The sequence below is a fragment of the Lissotriton vulgaris genome, chromosome 1_1 (assembly GCF_964263255.1).
Source record: "Lissotriton vulgaris chromosome 1_1, aLisVul1.2, whole genome shotgun sequence".
Taxonomy (NCBI): Eukaryota; Metazoa; Chordata; class Amphibia; order Caudata; family Salamandridae; genus Lissotriton; species Lissotriton vulgaris.
The window spans coordinates 1,423,550,675-1,423,567,637 of record NC_141685.1 but is presented as its reverse complement, the minus strand read 5'-3'; the positions used below and the strand labels follow the sequence as shown (position 1 = coordinate 1,423,567,637).

At 51.5% G+C, this 16,963-nt stretch overlaps 1 protein-coding gene across 7 annotated transcripts in view; it reads right to left on the bottom strand.

Annotated features, from left to right (window-relative positions):
- KIF21A (kinesin family member 21A) overlaps window positions 1–16,963 on the bottom strand; it is an 863,983-nt gene that overhangs the window by 562,325 nt on the left and 284,695 nt on the right. For all 7 annotated transcript variants that reach the window (XM_086967225.1, XM_086967228.1, XM_086967231.1 and 4 more), the window contains exon 11: window positions 12,226–12,429. In XM_086967225.1, coding sequence (XP_086823351.1) covers window positions 12,226–12,429 — 204 coding nt within the window. The remainder of the gene's footprint in view (window positions 1–12,225; window positions 12,430–16,963) is intronic.

Sequence of the window (16,963 nt, the reverse complement as noted above, 5' to 3'; positions counted from 1 at the left end):
CCAAGTACGCGATGTGAGAAGACGTGCCCGGGCTGAGCTCCGAGCGAAGCTCCCCTTCCACGGGCTATTTCTCCTACATTTCCTGTGCCACCGGGCCCAAACTTGAACCGAGTGCACCCGGGGACCGGATCGGCCGCCACAGAACTTTTCAGACGGATCGGAGTACCTGACCCTCCGACCGTCGACTGCCGCGGCAACTGCCCGCCCAGGGCTCACTTCCGGTCGGCGAACCCTTCTACCTGAGGCCGGGGATCCGGCCCAGCGAGGTAGGCCGCAACACGTGTGCACTCCCCGGCGTAATCAGGTGGAGGAAGGAGATCGCGCCGTAACACCGGCAGCCCCCCAGCGCTCCAGCTGCGCAGGGGCCCCAGACACGACGGCAAGGTCATAACGACCTGGCTTGCAACGGGCGGCGAAATCGGCCCACCCTGCCAACCTGCAACCGGGGACATCCTGCCAGGCCCTGTGAGCGCCGGTGAAGGATTGCACTCGACCATTTGGGGGCCCACTCGGACAGCGCTACCCCTGGTTCCCGGCAGGCTACAGCGAGGGCTGGCCCGCTCTGCTTCCTGGGCCCCCACACTCACCCACCGCCTTGAGACAGGCCCAGCAAGGGGGAAGAGACCGCATCACCACGCCCGATACCCCCCGGCGAACCCTATGCTCAGGGATCCCAGAGGTTGCAAGCAGACACGCCACACTGGCCCACAGAGCCCTGTGCCACTGACCCTCTCACCTGCCGGCGCTGGGGACTTCCCGCCAAGCCTGGCGGACGCCGGAGGACGATCGTGCTCCACTGTGTGGAGACCCACGCTGATGGCATCGCCCCTGGGCCTGCACGACTAGCAACGGAGGCTGTGAGGCCCTATCTCCTGGATACCTATACCCGTCCGCAGCCCAGAAATAGACACTGGACAACGCCGGACCCGCCTAACACCGAGGAGCCCGGCACACACGACGCGCAAGCTGCGGCCACGTTGGGGCGGCCCATCTGACGATCGGCCCTACGCGAGGGGGACCTCCCAGGCCCACGCGGGAGAGAACCCAGAGCAGCCCCGCACACTCCACTTCAGCCACCCCGGCACTGGACTTCGCGGTGCCCCCACACAACGCTGGTGGCGTCTAGGATCACCCGACAGAACGTGCCTTCCCAGGCCCGCAGGACAGGCGCAACCGGAGGGACCCAACGGCACGACCTGGAAAACCACCGCATGGCACAGCCGAGAGGTCATTTGCATTAGAGACATTCGTAGCGACAGCCGATACACTTGGAGCTTCTCGCACCAGACGAGGGACTGCTGTCTTGTCCTCCCCAGTCGGTGCCGTAGCACCAAATCCTGTAGTCCTACGGTACAGTGGTCCCCCCCTCCTGCCTCGCGGCCCACACGCCACCCGACACGGGCGGAGCAGACTGCCTGACCAGAAGAGGCCAGCGTGCACAGGCCCCAACAGTGTTCATCGCGAGAGCCTGCCCACTCGGCTACCTACCTGTGACGACCACCCACATGTCAGGGGGGACCAGAGCAAAGACCGGCACCAGTGGGGCACTGAGCAAAGGAAAGATGGTGAAGAACACAGAGACTGACCAAACCGCCTCCAAACTAGACACTATGCAGGCGGCCATGGAACGCCTAGAGGAATCCATGCAGCTAACCCGTACATCACTAGAGAACAGGATCGATAAGGTGGCTGTGGACCCGACGCTCCTTCGAGCGGACCACAAGAAACTGTCAGACCGCACCACGACCTTGGAACAAACGATGGCAGAGACCACACCCAAGCTGGCGCAGACGGATAAGCACGTCCGTGACTTGCTCAACCGGGTGGAGTTCCTCGAGGATAGAGCAGAGGATGCAGAAGGACGGGCCAGAAGAAACAATGTACGCATAGTAGGCCTGCCGGAACGATGGGAGCGGAGGGAGACGGCGGAACATATGGAGACCTGGCTCAGAGAGCTACTGCCGGAAGGCACACTGTCGCCACACTTTGTGGTGGAAAGAGCGCACAGGGTACCATCCCGTCCACCCCCGGAGGGCTCCAACCCGAGCCCAATGCTCATGCGGGTGTTGAACTACCGGGACGCCATTCTCCGCGAGACGCGGAAACTGTCAGACATACAGGTAGATAACGCCAGGGTAATGTTCTTCCCTGATTATACCATACAAGTCCAACGCCGACGTCAATCGTTCCTCGAGGTGAAACAACGGCTCAGACGCCTGGCTCTCAAGTACTCCTTGCTGTTCCCGGCACGCCTCAGAGTGGTGGCACAGGACAAAACCCACTTCTTCGATACTCCGGAGGCGGCGGCGGCCTGGCTGGATTCGGGTGTGGATGCGAACTACGTACCCGCGCCGAAGGAGCAACACCGAAACCGGGGTACCCGCAGGCGGAGACAACGACGCGCCTCGAGGGACGGGTCGCCGACCACAGACGCAGAAATTGGCCCCACTCCAGAGCAAATACAGTCTGAACAACAAGAGGCCATCCGAATAGCAGCTGAGATCAGCGGGTCTCAATCACCCATCCTGATCTCCAACGCAAGCCCGAGATCACGCGGGAGCGAGGACGACGACTTTATGTACGGACTGCCAGATGACTCGAATACGGAGGGCCTACCGGATGTCACACCCCAAACATCGGATCAGATAGTATAAGCAACCCTCATCAGCCTAGCCCTGGCTGGGCCACTGCACCTGGCGTTTTGGAACATTTTATTCACTTCCAAGGCTGACCCAATCGGAGGTCCACTTCAGCTCTCCTGGGGACCCCGGCAGCTACGTCCAGTTCCATCTCCGGGATCTGAGCTCTACTCCCGAACCCCTCGTCTACTGACCCGTCACGGAACCCCCGTGACACCGGGAGAGGAGCCGGAGCGGTTCCACTGGCACGCCACCGGGAACAAAAATTTGGCGGGGTGGACGGACCCCTAGAGGTGAGTGCCCCCCCCCCCCCGGAGGGAATAACAGATGGGATCCCCCCCCCCCCCCCCCCCGGGGCGGGCTATCCGAGACCAGTAACATTGGGAACTCTGACCAGTCTGCGGACACTGCCACTGACTTTTGGTGCCCCTTGAACCAATGCCCGTGGTGGGGAGCCGCCACGGCTCTCTTGGCGATTTGAACTAACTTGTTCCACCCAAGTGCTGAACTTCGTCATCCCCCCATTGAACTAACGGATTGATTAAGCTCGATAGAGCGTTTGGGCGACAACTTGTTGTGTTGTTGCCCTTTTGGTATTATGTTTCTGTTAAAGTTCTTCCTTTTGAGACTAGTGTTGACACTAAAGTGTTACAGCGTGCATCCCTGGGTCTGTGGAAGAGGGCGAGGGGAAAAAATGGTCGCTGTTCGCGGCTGCTGTACGTGTGTGGGCGGGGCGGGCTGGGGGCCGGGGGGGGGGGACGGGTGCTTGGGCGCAATGAACACTGTGATGGCTACGGTTAAATTTTGTACCTGGAATGTCAGGGGCATGCACACACCCTCACGTAGATACCAGGTGTACTCATACCTTAGGAGACATCAGGTCCAGATTGCACTACTACAGGAGACACACCTGGTCGCCACTGAGGTAGCCGCACTTCGCCGTAGGTGGAGGGGGCAGATATTCGCCACGACCTTTTCAGCGTTTGCACGGGGGACCCTGATCTGGGTTAGGCCCGGGGTTCCATTTGCACTAACACACAGCAATATCGACACTGAGGGGCGCTATGTCTTCATACAGGGCAGACTAGACGGGCAGCAGATTGTCATAGCCTCCATTTACGCACCTAATGTAGAGCAGGGGAAATTCTTCGCGCGCTTATCGGCAGTAATTGTGCCCTGGCCAGACGTACCCTTGATGATGGGTGGGGATTACAACTGCGTCCTAGATGTTTCCCTTGACCGCTCGTCCCCCCCAGCAGCAATTGCTCCAGCGCAGGCAACTTCCAGAGCCCTACTTGATTGGGCAACACAATGGAACTTACAGGATGCCTGGCGAGTCAGAAATCCCACCGCCCGGGTGTATTCCTATTACTCGGGTGCCCACTCACTACATGTCAGGTTAGATAGATACATGCTGTCCCGCGACCTGATTCCCTCCGTGACAGACGCAGACTACCTGGGAAGGACGCACTCAGACCATAACCCGCACACACTGGTATATGGATGGAGACGCCCACGTCCGCCCGTGCCCACATGGCGCTTGCAACCAGATCTCCTACTCGACACACCATTCCGGGAGGAGATGTCCAGGAGAATCATACAATATTTCGAAGACAACAACGACTCGGCCTCCTCCCCGAGGATCGAGTGGGACGCCTTCAAGGCGGTTACCCGGGGAGGCTGCCTTGGTGTGCAGGCGGGCCTGCGAGGCCAGGTAGAGAGGGATCTGATAAGAGCGGAGGAGGCGCTACTAGATAAAGAGCGGGAGGCGACGAGAGGCGATGATTCCCAACTGGTTTCGGCAAGGGCGGATCACGCTGTATTGATGGAGCGCCTAAAGAACATTAATTTCGCAGCGCACTCCGCGCGCACACACAGCGCGGGGGATAAACCCGGCAGGCTGCTGTCCTGGCTGATACGACAAGACACGCAATCCGCGTCGGTCCTGTCGATCCGCACGACCCGGGGTGTCGAGGTCTACACCCAGACACAGATACATGAGGCGTTCACGTCACATTACAGGTCCCTGTATAGCTCGCGGCTGCGGGCCACTGTGGTAGAGATCACGGACTATCTGACAACTCTGCGGCTCCCAACAGCTACTGCTGCCCACCAGACTGAGCTGGGCGCTGCGCTCACCAGTGAGGGATTGCGGGAAGTGATTTTCTCCCTCTCCAATGGCAAAGCACCGGGCCCCGACGGACTCCCGGCAGAGTTCTATAAAGCCTACTCACTGGTGTTAATACCGGAACTGCTGAGAATGTATAAGGCGGCATTGGAAGATGCTGAACTCCCGGCGTCCCTAAACGAAGCTAACGTGGTCTCTCTGCTGAAACCGGGTAGAGAGGCGAACGAACTCGGCTCATACAGACCACTGGCGCTCCTCAACACCGATTACAAAATATTGGCAGCGACGCTGGCTCGGAGGCTTGCACCGCTGGTCCCCACACTGGTACACACTGATCAAAACGGCTTTGTGCCCACCCGGAGCACGTCTTACAACCTACGCCGGTTTTTTAAGGTCCAACGGTCTGCGACTCCCACCTGGCCACGTTCAGATGTATCGTGCTCGATCTTGAAAAAGCGTTTGACTCAGTGGAATGGCCGTATCTCCTCCGAGTCCTCGAGAAATATGAACTAGGCGAAGCCTACATCCAGATGGTGGGGCTCCTCTATCAAGCGCCCGAGGTACGCGTCCGGACTGGACGGTTGTTCTCTGACAGGATCCGCATTGGGCGGGGTACCAGGCAAGGCTGCCCCCGCCCCCTCTCCCCTATGATATTCGCCTTGGCGATGGAACCGTTGGCGGAACTGCTCCGCACCTCCGGCGCCACATGGGGCATACCACTGGCGGACGGCACACACTCGGTGTCTCTGTATGCCGACGATCTATTACTGTACATCAGAGATCTCACGCGCATACCCGAGGCAATCACGGACATCTTCCGAACGTTCGGAGACATGTCGGGGCTCCACGTTAACTGGGCCAAATCGGGAACCTACGCATTCAGTAGCGAGATGCCGCAATGTGAGGTACGCATGATGGGGGTGACGCTCCGGTGGCACCCGACGGTATTCAGGTACCTAGGGATCTTGATATACCGCGAACCCGTGGATCTCCTGGAGGGCAACCTGGTGAGGGCTATATCCTCGCTCACGGCCCAGGTCACGTTCTGGAACTCCCTCCCACTGACTGTGCCGGCCAGAGTGGCGCTAGCCAAAATGATAATGCTCCCCCGGCTCCTTTACTATTATGCCAATCTGCCAGTGTATGTGCCAACGCGCATATTCAGAGGGCTGGAAACTCTCACCAGGCGCCTTATTTGGAACAAAGGGAGACCCCGGGTAGCATTAAGGACCCTATATGCGGCCACGGACGCTGGAGGCTTGGCGGTCCCCAACCAAGAGCTATATTACTTGGCAGCCCAGCTACAATGGGTCGCTTACTGGCTGAGCGGCAAGAACCTGATAGACACAGCCACGGCCGACACCACCCTGTCCCCCGCACAGGCGCTAACACTCTTCCACCCCCTAACGCAGGGGCGACACCCCACACAAGTCCATGTGGCGCTCGCGAAGCGGTGCTTCGCACGGGCCCTCAGACTCACCAGAGATACAGTGCCCTATGCTCCGAACCTTCCTCTACTAGGGACTCCCCTAGGCACTGGCATACTGTCCTCGACTGAGCTACGCAGCTGGACTGCGGCAGACTTGGACGACCTGAGCGGCCTATATGGCGACGGAGTGCTGTTGCCCTTCGAGACCCTGGCCGCGGATACCGAGCTGCCAGTGGGTCAGTTCCTGACACACGCCAGGCTCCTCCACGAGCTGACGAAGGCATGGGGCGACATGAGCCAAGAACCGCCCACCCATCTACTCATCCAGTACCTACACGTGATGGGCGATGGGTCTCATATAGTGCACTGGCTGGCGCAGGCACTGCACAGCCATACCCAATTCTCCTCCCAAAGACTGAGGGAGAAGTGGGCGACCGACCGGGGCTCCGACTGGACGGATAAGCAGTGGGCCGCGATATTAGCGGGCGCTAGAAATTTTCCCCGCAACGCGCGGTTTAAAACCATCCAATATTATATCATCCACCGCGCGTATTTGTCTCCTGACAAACTGAATCGCTATTTCGGACTCACTTCGTCGGCGTGTCCCAGATGCGGCCTCCTAGACTCGTACTGGTCAGCGGTCACTGGCACGCTGACAGCAGCCACAGGCGAAACTCTCCCCAAGACGTGGGAAGTATGCCTACTGGGACTCTACAAGAGGACCAAGCAGACCAAGCTACGGGCGCGCTTTTGGGACTTAGGCCTCATAACGGCTAAACGCCTCATCACGAAACGGTAGAAAAGTACCACCCCACCGCGCCCCGCGGACTGGCGTCGCTCTCTTGGCAACTGGGCCTTTGCGGAGAGTGTGTCTCTACACAGAGAGGAGACCGCTGGCCTACGGAAATATCCGATCGCCCACGACTGGGACGCCACCCTGATCGCGTACCATCGGGCGTGCACCCAGTTACTTGCTGTCCGGGCCCCCCCCCTCCTTTCCCCCCCCACCACCTGCCCCGACCGCTGTGGCCATCCACAACGAGAGATGTCCCCTGCCGCTCCCCGCCGCTACCCTTCCCCCCTCGCCGCCCCCCCCCTCCTCCGCCCTGCAGCCGCAGCGACACCGTGTCCTCAATTACCCTCGCTCCTGCGCAGCCCATATAGGGTGCACCACACATAGCTAGGGTTCTAGATACACTACCACACGCACAAACACTAGTCCAACAGTTGTTGCAATGTTTCTCCCTCCCCCTCTTCTTTTACTTCCCAGTTATATCTTTTGGTTAACGCAGAGATTGTTAATACTGTATTCACGCAAATGCTTGATCCCCCCTCCCCATTTCCGTATCACACAATGCCAGCTGAATGCTTCCAAATACAGAAGGCGGAAATCCAGCGACCCATGTGACGACGGGGGATATGATCCTGCCCTTGCACACTACTGTACTAATCAGGGAACACAACTTAAAACAATGACTGTTGGACTTCATGACTGCTCTGGTCCTTACGCGGTGCTACGAGCCGCGAGCACTGCAGCACGAGACATTTCCCGGCACTGCCACTTGCGCACAAATGCATCTCCACTGGCTATTGTTTACTTTCACTCATATATGTTTGACATGTCATTATATGCTGCTGGCCGAATGCCGTTGGTAGTAATGCTTCACTGTTATGACATTGTATGACTACTGTTTAACTCATCTGTGAAACTAAATAAAGTTTGGGACCGCTGGTCTTAAAAAAAAAAAAAAAAGAATTATGATGGAAGTTTCCACTTAAAGTGGGGTCGACATGTTTCAGCCCGTCTAAGTGTATGATTTACTGGGCATTCTTCAGGACCGTGTTGCGTGTACCTCGGCGGTATGGGTGCGCTAAGGCCCACCCTAACCAGAAGACGTGAAAGTTAAAATAGAAATAATGGTGTCAAATTAATAAGTACAAGAAAACAAACCACAAGTTGTGGGAATTACCTCAGTTACGAGGAACCTGTCTAGTCTGGAACGACAAAAGGACGTACAAACAAATAAGACAAACATAAACATTATGATCTTGGAATAAGAATGTTTCCTGCAAGGTCAGTCTCTGCAACATAGTGCTGTATACTGGTCTGGAAGTGGTCCAAGTGCCATAGGTTATATGTTAGTGCAGGAAACGCTGAATAGTTGCCCAAGAGGGCATTACAGGCGTGTGAGCATGCACTATGGCATAAGGTAATGGGGCCACATGACAGAGTGGCTAGTTATACAACATACGTGAATAGCGATTAATGGGCCATGAATGTACGGCCAAAGGTGCTAGTCTCTAAATCACACGCTAAACATATGAATAAGGTATGTTGATCTCACTTGTAGTTAAAAAGATCCGCGCCCCATAGGTCTCAGGAGGGGGTGGATGCGACAATGGCACACCCTGTAAGGGGACATTAGATAAAGGAAAGCCTGGTAAAATATCGCGCCGGGAAGGTAGCGAAAACAAAGGCTACTTAGCTCTGAGTGAATGAGATGCAAAGAAATCTTACGCTGAGCATAATTATCCAACCCATACAGAGCACGGCTCATGCAGCTGCCACATCATCTAGCTGCTATTTAGGACAATTGGTTTGTACTGTTTGCATACCGTGTAAGCAGGAGAAACTTTCATGTCTGGTATTAGCCAAGACCTTTTGATTTTATTAAATATATAACAGGGGCTTGCAACCAGCCCTCTTTATCAATTGGTCTGTTACAGTATCTTTAACATCTTTCTTCTAGCCACTACAGCATGGGGCAATGGGTCAGTCCACTTCAACTACTGGCTAACTTCACTGTGGAAGGCAGCAGCTTTCAATTTCACAATGAGCACATCTACAAATAAAGTGGTTTCCTGCAGAGTCATTTAATATTTAACTTTAATTTAAAAAAAATTTCATTTGATTGTTTATAGAACAACATTCACAATGCCGCCAGCAATTGTACATAAATATGCCATTTAACACATCATTGGAATCCCACTCAGTGAGAACGTTTTTTGGGCATCAGCCACCCTCAGACTATAATTCCAGTAGTGCCAGGGCTGTTCGTCCAAGCTCGCAGTGGAGGAGGCAGCTGCAGTGTCTGTATGTTTGAGTTTGGGGGTAGGTTGTGCGGCCAGCAGTACCTATCAGGGAAGTTCTCAAAGAGACACTTTTCAGCCATATTAGCTATAGAGCTCACTCCAGTTTCCCCATATTCGTTCAAACATTTTGGGGCGAACCTTGCTAACTATCCCACCATTTCAGCTTCCATTTAGTGGTTCATGCCAGTTATCCACAAGTCCTTGGTGGTGGCCAGGGGCTTTCCCCAACGTCTCTCTATGTCCTTCTTTGCTAGGGCATAGAAACAAAGAAAAACCAAAGAGGATGATGGACGTAGCGTTGACAATACAAACACTCACCCCCAGTCAACTGATCTGGGTTTAATCCATCACCATTCTTTAGCTCACTCCGCCACCCCAGTTCAGACATGGCCATATGCAAATCAGTCTGACCCTGTGCCTCATGGGAACAGTCCAACCCGAACTGCCAAGCCATGTCTTCCCTGGACCGGAATCAAGCTTCCCAGGACCGGTTTCTGGCAATACAGCCGTCTTCAGCTGGGCTTGCTTGAATCCAGTGGCAAAGTGAGCAAGGGACTCACGTCCGAGCATACCCTGCCAACTTAGGGCGAACAAAGAAAACCCAAAGGGGATGATGGACAGAGCGTTGACAATACACTCACCCCCAGCCAACTGATCTGGGTTTAATCCATCACCGTTCTTTAGCTCACTCCGCCACCCCAGTGCAGACATGGCCATATGCAAATCAGTCTGACCCTGTGCCTCATGGGAACAGTCCAGCCCGAACTGCCAAGCCATGTCTTCCCTGGACCGGAATCAAGCTTCCCAGGACCGTTTTTTTGCATTACAGCCGTCTTCAGCCGGACTTGCTTGAATCCAGTGGCAAAGTGAGCAAGGGACTCACGTCTGAGCATACCCTGCCAACTTAGGGCGAACAAAGAAAAACCAAAGGGGATGATGGACGGAGCGTTGACAATACAAACACTCACATACAGTTTCCGGTCCAGGGAAGGCATGGCTTGGCAGTTCGGGCTGGACTGTTTCCATGAGGCACAGGGTCAGACTGATTTGCATATGGCAATGTCTGAACTGGGGTGGCAGAGTGGGCTAAAGAACAGTGATGGATTAAACCCAGATCAGTTGACTGGGGGTGAGGGCTTGTATTGTCAATGCTACGTCCATCATTTCCTTTGGTTTTTCTTTGTTCGCCATAAGTTGGCAGGGTATGCTCAGACGTGAGTCCCTTGCTCACTTTGCACTGGATTTAAGCAAGCCGGGCTGAAGACGGCTGAAATGCCAGAAACCGGTCTTCTGTAGCTTGTTTCCAGTCCAGGGAAGGCATGGCTTGGCAGTTCGGGCTGGACTGTTCCCATGAGGCACAGGGTCAGACTGATTTGCATATGGCCATGTCTGAACTGGGGTGGCAGAGTGGGCTAAAGAACGGTGATGGATTAAACCCAGATCAGTTGACTGGGGGTGAGTGATTGTATTGTCAACACTCCGTCCATCATTTCCTTTGGTTTTTCTTTGTTCCCCTGTAGAACAACATTGCTAGGGATTCTCAGTAGTACAAACTGAAGGATTGCTGAGATGGGTACTCCCGGAATCTCTGGCAGTTCGTTGATAATCTCACACCAGTAACACTCAATAGGGGGGCATTCCAATGCTGTATGAAAGATGGTGCCCTTTCGGTATAAAATCTCAGACAATTAGGGGAGGCTGCCCTCTCCATTTTGAACAATCTATTTTTGTTATAGTACACCATGTGTAATATCTTCAGTTGGATAAGCTGCAAGCTTGCACTTAACACTTTCCATATGGATGGAACAGAGCGTCCTCCCAGTCGATCTTCAAGACCCCTATGTCTTAATTCCCAGCGCACCCTCAGGGACTACAAGTTGTCTGGGCTGTTATTTATGAGTGTGAAATAAGTTAGCGAGATTTCCATTTCTTCTAGCTCCTCCCCTAGTAGATGGATTTTGGTATTAGAGAGTGTTTTACGTGGAGGCTGTGAAACTCTTGCGACGGACCGTGATCATATTCTGCTATTAAATCACCAAATGTTAATATGTCACCTCTGCCCACCACATCTCCTAGTATAGAGATGCCAATAAGACCCCATTTCGTACACTCTGCCAACTTCCTCACCTCTCTCAATTGGTCCCCTATCCAGAGGAGAGTGGCTCATGACAGTCAATCCCTCCAACCTCTCCCACATATATAAAAGACATCAAAAAGACTGTGGTTGGTCCCAAAAGTCAGTGTCTATATGTTGTGTCCCTATATATAGTGCAAGTGGGTGGGGGTCTCCATTGGGCACATTCTAGTCAGATCGCCAGGGCTTCTCTGAGGGTGAAACACCACTTGCTGCCAAAGCTGCAGTTGGGATGCACGGTAGCAGGCTTCAAGTTTGGGGACCATTACTCCTCCATTGTATGCATTGCACTGAAGCACACAGAGAGCTATGCGCTGGATACCCCTATGCAGAGCAATGTGTGTAGTTTAACTTCCACTTCGTCAAAGAAGGCATCGAGGATGGGCCAGGGAGCATTTTGGAGTATGTACAGGAAATATTGTAGGGTGCTCATCCTAAACAGGGAGGCCCTGCCTATAAGTGAGAGTGGCAAGCATCGCCATCTATCCACATGGGAAGAAAACTCGCAGGACAGTACCTCTAGATTTTTCTGCAGGAACTGGGGCCCGCTGCGTGCAACTTCAATCCCTCTCTAACAGAACTAATCCAACTTGATCATTATTTTTGTGGAACAGGGATAGCTTTGTTCCACTCTCTCATGCATGTCCTTCAAACATACAACTTGTAATGTAAATGCAGATGTTAAGTCCCTTTTCTGCCCACATAGAAATACATGGCAACTATGTGACAAGGACCTTAATGGGACAGCAAGAGTTTTATGGATAGAAAATCATAAAAACATACAATAGTTTAAAATATTTACCTTTTTTTCTTCTTTTTTTCCTTTTTCTTCAACTTCTCTAAGTTTTTCTTAGCAAGATCTATGATATCCATAGTTTCTTGTTCTGAAGGAAGTACGGAAGCAGAAAATGGTGATGACCCAGCAAAATAGGGCGATCGTGTTGCATTTCTGGACAGGCTTCGTCTGAGGTTTTCATTCAAAGCTTCACTTTCAAAAAATTTGGCTCTAAGTAACAAAAATACATCAAGGTTCTTAATTACACACTAGCAGAATGGAGCTGGAATATGTTCAGAGTATCATGAAGAAAATGTCTTGAATAAAGTTGGCAGAAAATAACTGTTAAAAATAAACTACTGTGCTCATTTTGCTCAGCATCACTATTCATTTAATTATAAAAGGTGCTTTATTATGATGTCCCCCCAAAAACTTTTTCGTACTATTCTGTCATTGCTAAAGGTACACTGAAAGGAAATTTTTATTCTTCAAAGTGTTCGGTTTAATAAGAATAATGTTACTTACCCAGTAAACGTCTGTTCTTGGCATGTACAGCTGTAGATTCACGTGCTTTGCATACTCCTGCCACCTAGTGTTGGGTCCAGATGCTTGCAGTTTGTTTTTCTTCGAAGAAGTATTTTCCAATCACAAGGTAGGTGACTCCTCCTTTCGGTGATAGTGCGCATGGGCATCGACTCCATTGTTAGATTGTTTTCCCGCAGAAGGTGAGAATGGAGTTAGAAAGAGTAGAATAGAAATGTCCATGTGTATGTATGTATACTAAAGAGAAAACTGCAGCAGCTACAGTTACCCGGGGAGGTGGTAGGTGCATGTGAATCTGCAGCTGTACATGTCAAGAACAGACTTTTACTGAGTAAGTTACGTTATCCGTTCGAGGCATGTGAGCTGTAGATCTTTGACTATATAGCAGTAATCTCCCAAAGCGGTGGCTAACCTGTAGCTGTTGGAATTGTCTGAAATTGTGTTTTAAGTACCGCTTGGCCAACATTCGCTTGTTGTCTCGCTAACACATCTACACAGTAGTGTTTTGTGAATGTGTGCAGTATAGACCATGTTGCAGCTTTGCAAATATCCACTATGTGAATGTTTCCTAAGAAGGCCATAGTAACCCCTATCTTGCGAGTTAAAAGCGCTCTATGAGGTAAAGTTAAAGTTCTCTTTGCTTTTGCATAACAGGTTTGAATACATTTAACATTCCACCTTGCAATACCTGATTTGGAGATAGCATTGCCCTTGTGCGGTGGTGCAAAAGCAACAAAAAGTCATTTGGTCTTTCGAAATGATTGTGTTCTTTCAATGTAGTATAAGAGTGCTCTTCTGACATCTAAGGTGTGTAAGAGCTCTCTCTGCAACAGAATCAGGTTGTGGGAAGAATACTGGTAATTCTACCGACTGATTTATGTGAAATGCAGAGACTACTTTAGGTAGAAATTCAGGGTTTGTACGCAGAACCACGGTATCCCTATGCAGTTAGAAAAATGGTTCTACTGTGGTTAGTGCCTGTAGTTCACCCACTCTCCTTAGCGAAGTGATTGCAATGAGAAAAGCAGTTTTCCAAGAGAGAAATTGTGGCTCACACCAGTGCATGGGTTCAAAGGGTGGTCCCCAGTGCTTAGCACCGGCACTTAATTATCAGGGCCGGGTCTACAGTACAGTGAAGTCAGGCATGCACCGCATGTCGTCAGTAATTGATAATTAGCACTGCCACTGGCACAGAGAGCGTGTGGTGTGCTGCTGTAAACATCCGTAAGTAAGTGCTGCTGTCACTTTACCGTCATGTCAAGAACTTCACTCACTGAATGGCGACCTTGACGTGACTGGTGCAGTGACTGACTCGTCCCCGATTAAGTTTCGGTTCTTCAGCCAGGGCCAGGCTCAACAAATCTGCGGGGGTTGGGGCTGTGCGCGGCAAGCAGCGTGCGCAGTTTTGTTCACATTGCTGCGTGCGCATATGCTGCTTTGCCACACCCCACCCCAGCATACCCGCACTGCCTCAGGCTCACCACCACCGTCCGACTCATTGTGGCCAGCCAACCGCCGTTCCAAGTAGCGGGACCTGCCCTGGACGGACTGCGTTGGCTGCATTAAATTCTGTCAGAGCAGTGGACTCAGTGGAGGGTACATAGAGTTAAGCGCCACCGGGTGAGGCATGACCCTGGGGTCCGGCTGCGGCGGGCGGCCTAATCATAATGAGTTAACTTAAAAATAAAGCTGGCGCTGCAGAGGTGAAGCAGGGCCTGGCAGGCGCCATGATTATGTTTTTTTAAATATTTATTGATGCAGTAGTGACTGTCTCTGATCATGATGAGTGGCTGCAGGCCCGCGGCCCTTAGTTTGATGATGTCTGACTCATGTCGCGCAGCTGCGGCAGCAGGCCTGCCCAGGCTGCCTGGATGATGGATTCAGTTTCAGTTCTGCAAATCTGCAGGGGTTGGGGCTGTGCGCGGCAGGCAGCGTGCGCAGATTTTTTCACACGCTGCAATTGCGCACACATTTGCTGCTTTGCCACACACACCCCAGCATAAGCATACCGGCACTGCCTCAGGCTTTCGCTCACGCTCGGCTCACCACCACCACCGGTCGATTCGGAATCGTGGTCATTGACCATTCAGGTTCAGGCCTTCAGGGGTGAAGTGGCAGACAGGGCCTGGCAGCAGGGCCTAGTACTGAGCAGGCTTCATCTGTTAAAAAAAAAAAAAGCTGTTCAACAGCCTAAGTAAGGCTGCAGGCTCTGTCTGCACTAGCACAGCAGTGAGTCTGAGTCAGTTTAGCAGTATATTCTTATTTTAAAAGCAGCTGCTGCTGAGTTCCTGGGCTCCAGTAATATTTAGGCATACATTAAAATGTCAAGATAAGATAACTATGGTGATAAATCGTCTTCCTGGAGAGAGACAGGGGTTTTGTCTGGGGAAGTTGTGACTGCTTGAAAGGTAGTACATGGTTATTATATACCTACCTGCTGCAAAGAACGTTTACCATGCAGATCAAGAAGTGCATATAATGTAAAATAGGTCAGTTTGTGTTACTGATTCTGTCTGAGAGATCCTTTTTGTTTTTTGCAGTTTGTAAGTTAAAATCCTATCATAGAACAGCAAGCTATTAACAAGTCTGTCTTATAAGAGCTGCATGCAAACAGCAAGTTATATATTAGAGCTATATATTTTTTGGCCCAAACTTACATTATCCTAATCTTGCAAAAAGGGTTAATTTGGGTAGAAAATAAATCAATTCTTATTGAAGAGAACTCCTAACAATGCGGTTAGGTTTTAAATTCTCAATTTGCGCTTTTCCAGACTTCGAACTCTTAAACTATATTGCCTACAATGACAATCATGGATGACATTTGACTCCTATACTTTGTAGTCCTGTCTGATGTAACATTCCATATATACTGATTTACACACGTAGGATTGTATCTATGCAATGTGTGAATGATGCAAAGTACTCTGACACCTTACATTGGTATGAGAGGCGCTATAAAACTAAATTAATTGAAGACCGTGTTTATGGAGACTTGAATCCAAGAGCAGCGTTAAAGGGTGGTACTGAGGAAATGTGTGTGAGGGGTGGTCATTGGAGGGCGCCAAAATGCACTTTTGAATGAATCTTTTTCAAAATGTTCACAGGGCAGGGGAACCTCCTATCAAAACCTTACTATGAGGAAGGCTCCCTTGCTGAAATTCGGATATATTATATCTGACTTTTAGCAGTGTCAGTTGAAGATGTGGCTGTGGCTAATATAGTAAGTGGGCGGAGCCAGTGGAGGAAGTGGGTGGAGCCAGGGAAAAGTAGGCGTGGTCTACAACAAACATTTCAGCACCTGAACCTCATATTTTACAAATTAAGCACTGGTCCCATTAATCTTGTGAGGACTATGTTAAGATTTCACACTGGGGCAGGTGGGAGTCTTGGATGTATAACTCTTAAGTCCTTCCATGAAAGCTTTCATTACGGGTACTCTGAAAAGCGACAGATGTTACCTATTTTGTAGGTTTCCAGCTATTACAGCAAGATGTAGCCGGATGGAGGTGTAAGCCAATACTGACTGCTGCAAGTGTAACAGATAACAGATAATGTTTTGTATGGCAACATCAAGAGGGTTGATGAGATTGATATTGCAATAAATAAAAAAACGCTTCCATGTTGCTGCATAACAGGCTCTAGTGGTAGGCCTTCTGGCCTTCCTGATCATGTTCATACAGACTGGAGGAAGGTTCAGATAACCAAACTCTATGACTTCAGGAGCCAGATTGTGAGGTTCAGTTTTTGGGTGTCCGATTTCTCCATGGGTCTGTGTAAGGAGACTTGGTGTTTTGGGCAGCTTTGATGCAGGACTGAGAGAGCTTCAACAGGGTTGTGAACCATGGTTGACAGGCCCATGTTGGAGCCACTAGGATCAATGTGGGGGATGTTTGCCTGAGCTTACGAACCACTGCTGGAATGAGTAGGAGAGATGGAAAAGCATAGGCAAATATCCCTGGCCAGTTCATCCATAGTGCTTTACCCTTGGATAACTGGTGTGGATACCTGGAGGCGCAGCTTTTGCATTTTGGTGTGTGGCGAACAAATCTATCTGAGGGAGTGCTCAACTTTGAAAGTATGGGAGGAGAACCTGAAGGTAAAGTTACCACTTGTGTATTTGCTGCCTCTGTCTGCTTAGGAGGTCTGCAATCTGTTGTTCACTCCTGGGAGGTGTTCTGCTAGGAGATAGATTGTGTGGTTAATGGCCCAATTCCAAATGTCC